Below are 11,718 nucleotides of genomic sequence, written 5' to 3' on the forward strand. Positions count from 1 at the left end.
TATCCTAGCATGATTGGATAAAGATTCAATGCAATCCCTATCAAAGTTTCAATGGAATTCTTCAAAGAAATAGAGCAAACATTGAAATTTATAGGGAATCATAAAGGACTATGAATACCCCAAACATCATGACATATGAGAAAAGTAATGGGGGTCTCATGCTCTCAGGCTTCACAGTAAAAGACTATAGCAGTCAAGATAATATATTTTTTAATTAAAAATAGACATATGGGGCCTCCCCGGTGGCGCAGCATGTTGAGTGCCGTGCTGTGAAGCTGTCTGCAGCCTCTGCAGTGTGGGTTCGATTCCTGGCCGGCCAGGAAGTTACCCACATGGTGCGGCAGACCTCTCCTGCCTCGCCCGCTGCTCCCCCCAGCATTGTCTTCGGTCTGTTTGCCTGTTCTGCTCCCCACTCAGTCTCTGGTGAATTCTCTCACCCTCCCGTGCCTCTGGCCTGTACCCCAGTTCTTGTATAAATAAATAAATCTTTAAAAAAATAGACATATGACCAATGAAAGAGAATTGATGGCCCAGATATAAACACACATTTATATGGACAGTTAGTTTATAACAAAGGGGTCAGTGTGTATGCTGGAGAGAAGAGAGTCTCTTAAAAATATGGTGCTGAGAAAATTAGGTATCACTTCAATATCCTTCAGTGGATAAAGGAAAGGTGATACACCAAAGGGTATGTTATTCAACCATAAAAAATAAGGAAAATTTGCATTTTTGACAACATCAGTGAAATTGGAAGATATTATGCTATATGAAATAAACAAAGACAGACATATTACATGGAATCACCTACATGAGGCATCCCAAAAAATAAGAACAATTTCATAGACACAAAGAGTAGAATGGTGGTTGTCATTGGACTATAGGGAAAGGACAATGGGTGACATAAGTCAACATGTACAAATTTTCAGTTACAGGCTTCGCTTGCCATCCAAAAGTGGAATGTTCTTATTCAATATGATGTGGTAATTCATTGTGGCAGTATTCAAGTTTGTTTTCCATATAAATTAATGGTGGCGGTGTTCATAAAATGAAACAAAATAATTTACTAATTCATTCCAAAATGGAATATTCTGCTTTCTTATAGTGGGAGAAACCTGTAACAGAATACATTTGAGGAGCTCTCACCTAATATACTGTGTGGTACTTATAGTTAATAATATGATTCTGTTATATTTGTAAGTTGCTGAGAATAGAATACACACACACACAGACACACATAGTAACTATGTGAAGTGAGGGATGTGTTTATCTTGATTATCAGAATCAGTGCACATTATATGTCAAGTCAAAAATTTATATATTTATACATTTACACTTGCCAATTACATGACAAATATAACTGTATATTATGTGTTATTCAATTATTCTTTAATGGGCTAAATTAATTCATTGCTATTAGTATGGACTCATGGATATTCAGTTTATACCTGGGTTATAATTCAGTAGAGATATATTTATCTTGTTACATAATTCGTTCTACCTGTGGATATTGGGTTTCCTTACATTTGTATTCTGTGCCTCTTTGATATTCCCACATTTTGTGTGTGTGTGTGTGTGTGGTGTGTATATGTACACTTATTTATTGGTACTCTGGGATGCTCCAGATTCTGCATTCTTGCCTTGATTTGGTATTGTCATTTTGTTGAATTTTTGTCAGTTTGGTTGATTGTTTGTATATGGGATTATTCCTAGGCTTTCAATTCAGTTTGATAGGTGAGTATTAGTGATGCATTTGTTGCTTAGATTGAAAATTATTTAATGACAAAAATTATTTAATGCTTAAGCAACTTTCATACACTTTTTTTTGTCATCTGCATTTCTTTTTCGGTGATATATCTATTTAGATCTTTACTTCTTTGAAAATTGGGTTGTTTTCTTAATGTTGAGCTTTAAGGGACTTTCCACATTTTGGATTCAAGTCCTTTAACAAGTATATAAATTGCAAGTATTTATATTTTTGGCTTTGTTTTCCAATCAGTGACCTCTTCTGGGGGAGAGGTGGGTAGAAAGCAAAATAGACAGGGTGCATAATGGACTGTGATGGAGATGGGTGTGGTGTGGAAGATGGAGGTGGGTGTGGTGAGGAAGACATGATTCTATACCTCTGATTCATGTGTAGTATTTCAAACCAATTATCTTGATGAAAAAAGAATAGAATCTAAAACATATGCACTTCATTATATTCATAAAGATTGTATTTTGAGTTTGAGGAAGCAAACAAAGAAGGATAAACCAAAACCATGATAAAATATTACTTCCTGTCTACTATATGTAGAAAAAGGCAAACATCAAACAACAACAACAAAACAAACAAAAAAAAAACCCACAAAACAGAAAATAAGCAATAAGTAATGGCCAGGATATAGAGAAATTAAAAGCCTGTATATTGTTGATAGGTATATAAAATGATGCAACTATTTTAGAAAATAATAATAAGGGAGTGCCTCAAAAAGTTTAACCATGGAATTATTATATGACCCACCGATTTCATTCATAGATATTTACTAAAGAGAATTGAAAATATGTATTCAAACAAAACTTTACACATGAGTGTTTACAGTAGCACTGTCACAATAACCAAAGGAAAATAAAATGCAAATGTGCATCTATTGCACATGTGTTGTCTATTCAGACAGGAATATTACTCCTCACTGAAAGAATGGTACATTGAAACACACTTCTTATGTGTGACTTCAAAAACATACTGAGTGAAAGAAATCAGATATTAAAAGTTACATGTTGTATGTGCTTATTTATATGAAATATCCATAATAGGCAAATTCATAGAGAAAGCAGACAAATGATTCTGGGGGGTGAGGGGCGGCCAGGGGGAGAATGTTCAAGGGTCACTCGTTTCCTATTTGGATGATGACATATCCTGTGACTAGATCAGGTGATAATTGCACAATATTTTAATCATATAAAATGTCATAGATTTTGCCCTTAAATGGGTTAATGTTAGGTGAAGTTAGTTAAACAAAAACAGGTGCAGTTAGACACTAGAAAATAATAAATGAGGAATGGATACTTTTATTCTAAGTTAAGATTTCAGTCACCTACTGGTTTAGCGTATGGTTTCATAGTCATATTTAGCTCAGGTTTACCTTTCTGTTTGCTTGGTACCTGTTAAAATTATACAGTTGTGTGTACTTAGGTATTATGTAAATGTTCACCTAAAATTTGGTAAACTTAGAATAGTTGACAGCAATTTAGCTAGCAAAAATCAAGTTTGTTGAAACAATAAGTTGACATGGAGTTTTTTTTTTTAAGATTTATTTATTTATTTATTTATTTATTTATTTATTTATTTATTTATTTATTTATTTATACAAGCACTGGGTACAGTCAGAAGCGTGGGAGGGTGAGAGAATTCACCAGAGCCAGAGCTGGGACCAGAACAGGCAGACTGACGAAATACACTGCTGAGGGGAGCAGCAGGCGCGGCAGGAGAGGTCTGTTGTGCCATGTGGGACCCTCGCCAGTGGCTGGGGATCGAACCAGCGCTGCAGAGGCTGCAGGCAGCTTCATAGCCCAGCGCTCAACTGCTGCATTACCAGGGGAGGCCCTGAGATGGAGTTCTTAAGATAAGAATGTGTGGTGTTTGCTCTCCTGTGTATTCCCATTGCTTCTCTGAGTAGCCTTTCAGTCATTCAGTAAGTGTGGTATGATTTTTGAAAAAAAGACCAGTGGATTGAATCCCAGGGAGCTTAAATTCATTCTCCTTTTCTACGATTGAGTGCATACAAATCACAACCTCATTTCTTTTTTTTTTTTTTTTTTTTTTTTTTTTCTTTTTTGTAGTTGAAGTAACATAGCATTGCAACATACAAGTTTCAGGTGTTTGTAGTTGAGAATCAATAGGTATATACTAAATGAAGTCCACCGGGAGAAGAGTTTTCAGACCTATCATTAAAACTTTATTCAAGTTATCTGGCTTAGCAGGGCTCTCCTTTGAAATGGTATGACTTGATAATAATAACACCCCTTCCTCCCTGTAGCCCACCCCCTGCATACCTGTCCTTTATCTAGCGTGGACCTGCTGTGCCTGAAGCCTGTTGCTGGGTCACCACTGGGAATGTGACTCTGTTGTACTCCTGGTGGGAATATGGTTTATAAGCTCCTTTTTCATGCATTTTCCCCCTGACTGTTCTATAAAGTCCCCCCCTCCCCCGCATTTTACTAAAGCAGAAACCAAAGTTTAGCTGTGTTTCAAGGCTTCCCAGAAATCACACATCAGCAAATGGAGCAGAAGGACACAGCACCCTGAGTCTCTCTACTGGGCTTCCTCAGGCCTAGCTACCCTCTTTAGGCACAGGCTTCACTCCCTTAGTGCCAGGGCACAGGCAGGTGTTTGTGGAGATTGTTTGATTGTCTTTCTTTTTTTTTTTTTTTTTTTTTTATAAATTTTATTGTTATATTCCCCATACAATTGCAGCCCCCCATTCTGACCCCAATCCCTCCCCTCCCGCCCCCGCCCCCCTAAAAGTGACTCTGGTTCATAGTTTTTTGTTGATTTTGATTTTTACTTTCTTATAGTTATTCTTTTTCCTGGTCCCTTATTTAAGTTTTCTAGATTCCTGCTATGAGTGAGACCATCCGGTATTTTTCTTTTTCTTTTTGGCTTATTTCGCTGAGCATGATCCCTTCCAGCGCCATCCATGTTGCAGCAAATTGCATGTGTTTATCTTTTTTGAATGCTGAGTAATATTCCATGGTATATATGTACCACATCTTCTTGATCCAGTCATCTATTTTTGGGCATTTGGGTTGTTTCCAAAGCTTAGCTATTGTAAACAGTGCTGCTATAAACATAGGGGTGCAGGTGTTCTTTGGAATTGATGTTTCTGTGTCCTTTGGGTAAATACCTAGGAGTGGAATTGCTGGATCATATGGAAGCTCTATGTTTAGTAGGTCCAGAAATCTCCACACAGCTTTCCACAGTGGTTGGACCAGTTTGCACTCCCACCAACAGTGCAGAAGAGTTCCTTTTTCCCCACACCCTCGCCAACATTTGTTGTTGCTAGTTTTTTTAATATGTGCCATTCTTACTGGTGTAAGATGGTATCTCATGGTAGTTTTGATTTGCATTTCCCTGATGACAAGTGATACAACCTCATTTCTTCATCTAAGGGAAGAATGGTGCACTTCCATCTGACTGTTTTGTTAGGAAGAATAGATGAGATAATATATATAAAGACACTAGAAAAGTTATAAGCTAATTCTACTTGTGAACTCTTATTTGTGTGTTATAGAAATGATATAAAAGGAGGCAGTGTAGTGTGGGGATTAAAGCCATGGACTTTGAGATCAGAAATTAATGGCATTTGAATATTGACTATGGGTATAGCAGAGTGATTTTGCCAATACATTAAATTTCCATGTTAATTATGCTAGTATATCTAAAATGGGGAGGGTAACTATACAAATGAGCTAAAGTGCAGGGATTGTGTTTTCATGGATACTCCATATATGTTTCCACTAGGGTTTTTAATGGCCCTCACAAATGAACTTGTTAATTAATAGCTATTCCCTTTTCACTGGTATTGGTCTAAGTGATACTTACAAATAGCCTTAAAATGTTGGGAGATATTGATCTTTCTTGAAGATACTTTATTATCATATTTTATTGCACATAGCTTCCTTTGCTTTTCATTACTTTTTTAACAAAATTTTATATTAATTTTTCTTTTAATGTCATGAGAATTAAAATGGAGTTCCCATGGTGAATGGGTTGGGAATTCAGGTCACTGAGTCCTCAAGTGATCACCGAAGCTGTGAATAAAGCCGGAGCAGTCATGAGAAAAACTAAACTCATAGATCACAGAGGGAAACATTCCTTTAAAAGTCTAGTAATATTGAAAATATTCATTTCTGCAGTGCATTTTTTTTTTTGCTCAGGTAAGTGGGGATGTAATAATTGTAAAGAATAGGCTGCTGAAATTATCAACTATTTTTAAAGCTTAGTACCTGTGCCACAACTTTATGAAAATATCTCAATGCCCTCTCAGTCCTCCCTCTCATTCCCATCTCCGTTCTACTTTTCAATTCAGGGAGCATTGTGCCAGTCTTTTTAAATGAAATGTGAAATTTCTCTTCCAATTGCATAGTTCCACAAACCTAGATTGTGCCTGATATATAGGAATCTTTCTTGGTCTATATTATATTTTACACTTACAGGTTGTAAGTTTCATATGTAAGTTTTATGTATCATATTTGTAGAATTGTGTTTAAATTGTAAATTATATATTACATTTCACATTGAATAGTGAAATGAGTATGAATGTGAATTTTTATCAAAACTGCAATAGGTTCATATAGTTGCTAGAGTAACAACAATAGTCTAAGAATTGTAATGCCATCAGTTTTCTAACAGGTAAGCAAAGTATTTCTGAAGTATTCTTTACTGGAAACCATTTCAGGAATATCCATGCATTTATGTATAAGCATGCCCACAACTATCTAAAAGTTGTTGTGTCCCAGCAGTTGATGAGTTTTCTAGGTGGAGATAAAAATGAGTGTCTGTATTATAGTTAGTCTTTTTTCTGGTCCCTTATTTAGGTTTTCTAAATTCCTGCTATGAGTGAGACCATCAGGTATTTTTCTTTTTCTTTCTGGCTTGTTTCACTGAGCATGATCCCTTCCAGCTCCATCCATGTTGCTGCAAATTGCATGAGTTTATATTTTTTGATTGCTGGGGGTGGGGAGAGGAAGGATTAGGGTCAAAATCAGGGGGATGCAATTGTATGGGGAATATAACCAAAATGAAAATGCATACATTGTGCAAAAATGAAAAACGATGTAAGAATTATATAAAATAAAATATTTAAATAAACAAAAAAAATACTCTTCCAGCTTGCAAAAAAAAAAATTAAAAAATGAGTGTCTGGGGGCACTGGCTGTGGACATACTGCAATAGCTTTAGGTGTTAGCCAAGGTGTTGTGACAGCCAGTGAGGATACAGAGGAATTTTAAGCATGAGCAGCAAGAGAAGACTCTAGGCCACTCCCTCCTTAGTGTGTTGCAGCTGCTTCCCTTTACTTCTGTGATGCTCTTTCTTGTTTCTTTCCAACATTCCTTTTCCTTTACTTCCCTTGTGCCTGAATTTCTCTCCTGTTGTCTCTTTTCTTCATAATATCAATCAACCAAGCAAATATTTATTGTAAAGAAACTAGCAGTTGACTGCATTCAAATATGATTATTTTTACCTTGGGAATAAATCTGTTATAGAGAATATTTTCAGGCTTGACCTCTTCTGAATTCTGATAAGTAAATAGCTGTTAACATAGCTATAAAACTTTAGTGCACTCTAATCTTTTTCAAGATTTATTTATGTGTAAAAGAACTGGGGTGCAAATGAGAAATGGAGGGGGGAGTGAGAGGATTTAACAGAGAGAGAGAAAGAGTGGGGAGCTGAATTACTGAAATGCACTCCTAAGAGGAGCAGTGGGCTAGACAGGAGAGGTCTGCTGCACCATATGTAGGTTATCTCCCTGATTGGGGATAGAACTCAGGGCATCAAGGGGCTAGTGCTGAGACTTAACCCTTAGGACATCAGGGAAACCTATTAGTGCACTTTAAATTTTTAATTGAATGGTGTTGTCATTACTACCCTTCAAGTGCATCTTGAACTGTTTATTTTGATTTAAAATGCATTTTTTATGTCATACATAGTACGTGGTTGTTTTAACCACTCATAAAAAGCAAAAATATAGATGCATGGAAGTGAAAGCCAAGGTAATGCATTGGTCCTATTGTGTGCATGATCATAACTTTAAGCCAGAAACTTGACTACAGGGCCTTTGAAGTGTCTGCTGTTGTTCTACTTTGAAAATCATTCTCTGCTGCTTACCTAGTGATTGTTCCATTCTCTTTTGCTCAGTCATGGCCTATATTTATCTACCAGTTTATTGGGTGCAAAATTCTCCATCTGTATTCCTACATTAGCACCTCCTAGCATCATCACATCAGTGTTTCCTTTAGGTTCACATTACTGCTGTATGTTCATGGATTTCCTGATGCCCTTTCCTGCCTGCTTGACTGCCCTCTCTCTTCTTGACTGTTGTGGATCATTTCCCACAACATGCTGCTTTGGTTCTGAGGGTATGAAGGTGTGGTGTCCTTAGGAGACCATGTGGAGTGACATGGGGAAGGCCCATGACATGAGAAAGACATAATGAGGGACTGGGTAGACTTGGAGGTGGTAGTACAAGTGTGGACTCATTGAGGTACAGAATAAGCATCAGTAATTTGGATACTTAAATATCAAACAGTTTCAATTGTATAAAGAAAAATTGAGTTGGGATATCATATTGAACTCTCAAATTGATAACTGACCATCTTTTTACTTACTAGGAATCATTTCATATAGTTCAAATTAATAAATGCATATAAGACAGAGATGAACTATTTAATATTAGGATTAAATATTGACATCATTCTAATTTTTAAACAGATATGGGTTTTAAAAATTGATTACCTACATATTTGTTATTTATTCTTTTTCTCAATAGGTGTATTTTAAATATTGGCCTATAACTCAGCATCCACTATGGACATAAATTAATATTTTTTCTTAATATATGAAGTTGATTGCCTTTGTTGTTGGAGTACTTGTTAATTCTCTATCATGAACATTATTCTATTTGTAGATTTTTAAAATAAACATTGGTCTAATCAGTACCTCATACCTTAATTTTTAACTATCACTCATTATTACTCTAAATGAAATATCTTAACTATTATTCATAAGTTAAGAGAAGTTTTAAACTTTTATATTTATTTGGAAAGTGTCTTCTTGGAAAGTTGTATCAATTTTCACTGTCATTATCAGGGAATAAGTGTTCATTTTTTATAGTCACAACCATGATATATCCATTTTTAAAATTCTAAAAATTGATAGTACACAGCAGTACCCCTAGGTCCTATTTATATTTAATTGATTTATAATGGCAGTTTTCATTTTCATATATTTATTGAGTAAGAGATTTCTTCCTTTGTCAAAGTCTTCATATGTTTTACTCATTTTTTAAACTTGGTATTTCATACTTTTAACATTTTGAAGAAATTAATTTTATATTAAAAACAATCACCAGTGTGATATTTTACAAGTAAATTCTATAGTTTTTTTACTTTCATTGATAGTATTTATGCCTCCAAATATAAAAAGTTATTTACATGTGTATATTTATACACAATATTTATTTATATATGTGCACAATTTGCTGTGATTTTAATGTTTTAACACTATCAATTATTTTCTCCCTGATTTTTTTTATAATAGGTCCTGCTTACAATGGATTTTCCATCTTAATGTGCACTGTTTAACATTTCAATATTCAGTTGAGTTACTGACTTTATGTTGAGAGGCAGAGATCTGATTTTCCAAGTTTTACTTGTGTGGGCACCATGCTTAAATAAGTCACCCTGTCCACACTTATGTGAAATATGTCTTCCGTAGTCTCCTGAGACATAACACTAAGTTAATTGTAGATCTTTCATTCCATTATTTACATGGAAACTTTTGTTACTTATAGCAGAAATATGGTGAACCCTCCGCTTAAGTGTCCATACTATCTATTGCTTTTAGGATGAAGGCAGAGTTCTCATTATGGATGCAAGATTCCATCCTGTCTGGCCTATTATTTTCAACTAATCACAGTCATTTGTCTTCTTTCCCATAAGCTTCCTGTCTCAGGGTCTTTGCACACAGCATGTCCACGTCTGGGCTATTCCATTTTCTTTTCAGTAATATTGCTAGTTAATTAGCAGTGTGTGAAAAAGCACCTCTGTGATGTGATGAGTCACCTGTCCTGATAGTACTCTGCCTTTTCCTTTACATCAGTCCTGTGAATTGTATTGTTATTTAAAGCTATTAATGTCTACATCCATCATTAACCTATAAATTCCCTCAATCAAAATTAGTGTTTTGGCTCAGAAGTTGGCATAGTGCCTGTCACATAAGAGACACATATTAGGAATATTAGTTATACTCACTGGGGATATTAGCTGAATAGAGATATGAATGGATAACATTTTCAAAACCCTTGTGCTTGTTAGTGAAGATGTCTCCTTTATTTGAGAGACAATATTATTGAATTACTCAATGTTCATTATATATTAATGTTTGATAAAAAATGTTCTTTTGCTTTTGTTGTTTTAGGCATCACAAGAAAAAAAGCTAATGTATGAAGCAAATTACTCTGAAGTGTCTCAATTTGTATTGCTTGGACTTTCTGCCTCCATCCCAATGCAACATTTCCTCCTTTTCTTCTCTACAGTATTTTATGTAACAATTTTTCTGGGAAACTTCCTTGTGGTGCTTGCTGTGATATTTGATCCTCGTTTACATTCCCCCATGTACTTCCTTTTAGCCAATCTCTCATTTATTGATTTCTGTCTTTCTTCTGCAACTGTTCCCAAGATGATTTCTAACCTGTCCTCAGGACAGAAGACCATATCCTTCCCAGGGTGTGTCATGCAGATATTTGTCCTTCATCTCATGGGTGCATCTGAGATGGTGCTGCTCATCGCCATGGCCTTGGACCGATATGTGGCCATATGTAAGCCCCTCCACTACCTGACTATCATGAACCCAAGAATATGCATATTGCTTGTAGCTTTTGCTTGGGTTGTAGGCCTCATTCACTCTGTGGTCCAGCTAGCCTTTGTGGTTCATTTGACTTTCTGTGGTCCTAATGAGATAGATAACTTTTACTGTGACCTTCCTTGGTTTATCAAACTTTCTTGCATGGACACATACAAAATGGAATTTATGGTGACTGCCAACAGTGGGTTCATTTCCATGGGGACATTCTCCTTATTGACTGTTTCCTATATATACATTCTGGTCACTGTATGGAAAAGCTCTCCTTCTGGTTTGTCTAAGGCCCTCTCTACTCTGTCAGCACATGTCACTGTAGTGGTTTTATTCTTTGGGCCAATCTTGTTTTTATACATATGGCCGTTTCCCCCAGTGCCAGGGGATAAGTTTCTAGCTGTTTTGGATTATTTGATTACACCCATTCTGAATCCTGCCATCTACACATTGAGAAACAAAGATATGAAGACATCAATGAGGAAACTGAGTAGTCAGTTACTGAGTTTGAGAAGCTTTCCTAAATAGCTCACATTAGCACAAATGGTATCTTCTGAAATACTATTGTGAACTTGAATTTTTAAAACATATTGTCTGAGACAATTTATTGTCTTTAGTTCATGAGGTCAAATAATCTTGGTGAAATCATTCCAAGTTATTTACATATAACTTTATAGTATTAATTACTATGTAGAATCAATTTTACATAGTATTTATATTTTCAAATTATGGAAAGCACTCTGATCTACATTTTGTTGTAGAATAAATACTTTTGAAAATGAAATCCAGACCACCCGCTATATATTCAGATCTGTTCTTCCTTCTTAATGTTTTCCTGAATAATCATACAGAAAATATCACCTTTGAAGAGAATGATTTGTTCTGGTATTTTTGGCTATGCAATGGAGGATCATTTTTGATGTTCATTGGGTTTGCTATTGCTCCTTTTCCTTTGTGACTGATGTTACTAAAATTACTCAGTCACATGAATATAATTTTGAAAGGAAAAGTAATTTGTTAGATTAAATTTTGTATATTAGTCAAATATGCAGGAAAGTACAAAATGTAGAAAAATTTTGTGATGCAATTTTTAGAGTTTAAAATTT

At 35.4% G+C, this 11,718-nt stretch overlaps 1 protein-coding gene across 1 annotated transcript; it reads left to right on the forward strand.

Moving 5' to 3' along the window:
* Window positions 1-10,198: 10,198 nt before the first annotated feature.
* LOC311175293 (olfactory receptor 4F6-like) lies at window positions 10,199-11,140 on the forward strand (the record flags this gene model as incomplete). Its single annotated transcript, XM_084240190.1, has 1 exon — window positions 10,199-11,140. The coding sequence occupies one exon, from the start codon at window positions 10,199-10,201 to the stop codon at window positions 11,138-11,140; it is 942 nt and encodes a 313-aa protein (XP_084096316.1).
* Window positions 11,141-11,718: the final 578 nt, after the last annotated feature.

The sequence above is a fragment of the Talpa europaea genome (assembly GCF_964194135.1).
Source record: "Talpa europaea genome assembly, chromosome: 8".
Classification (NCBI taxonomy): Eukaryota; Metazoa; Chordata; class Mammalia; order Eulipotyphla; family Talpidae; genus Talpa; species Talpa europaea.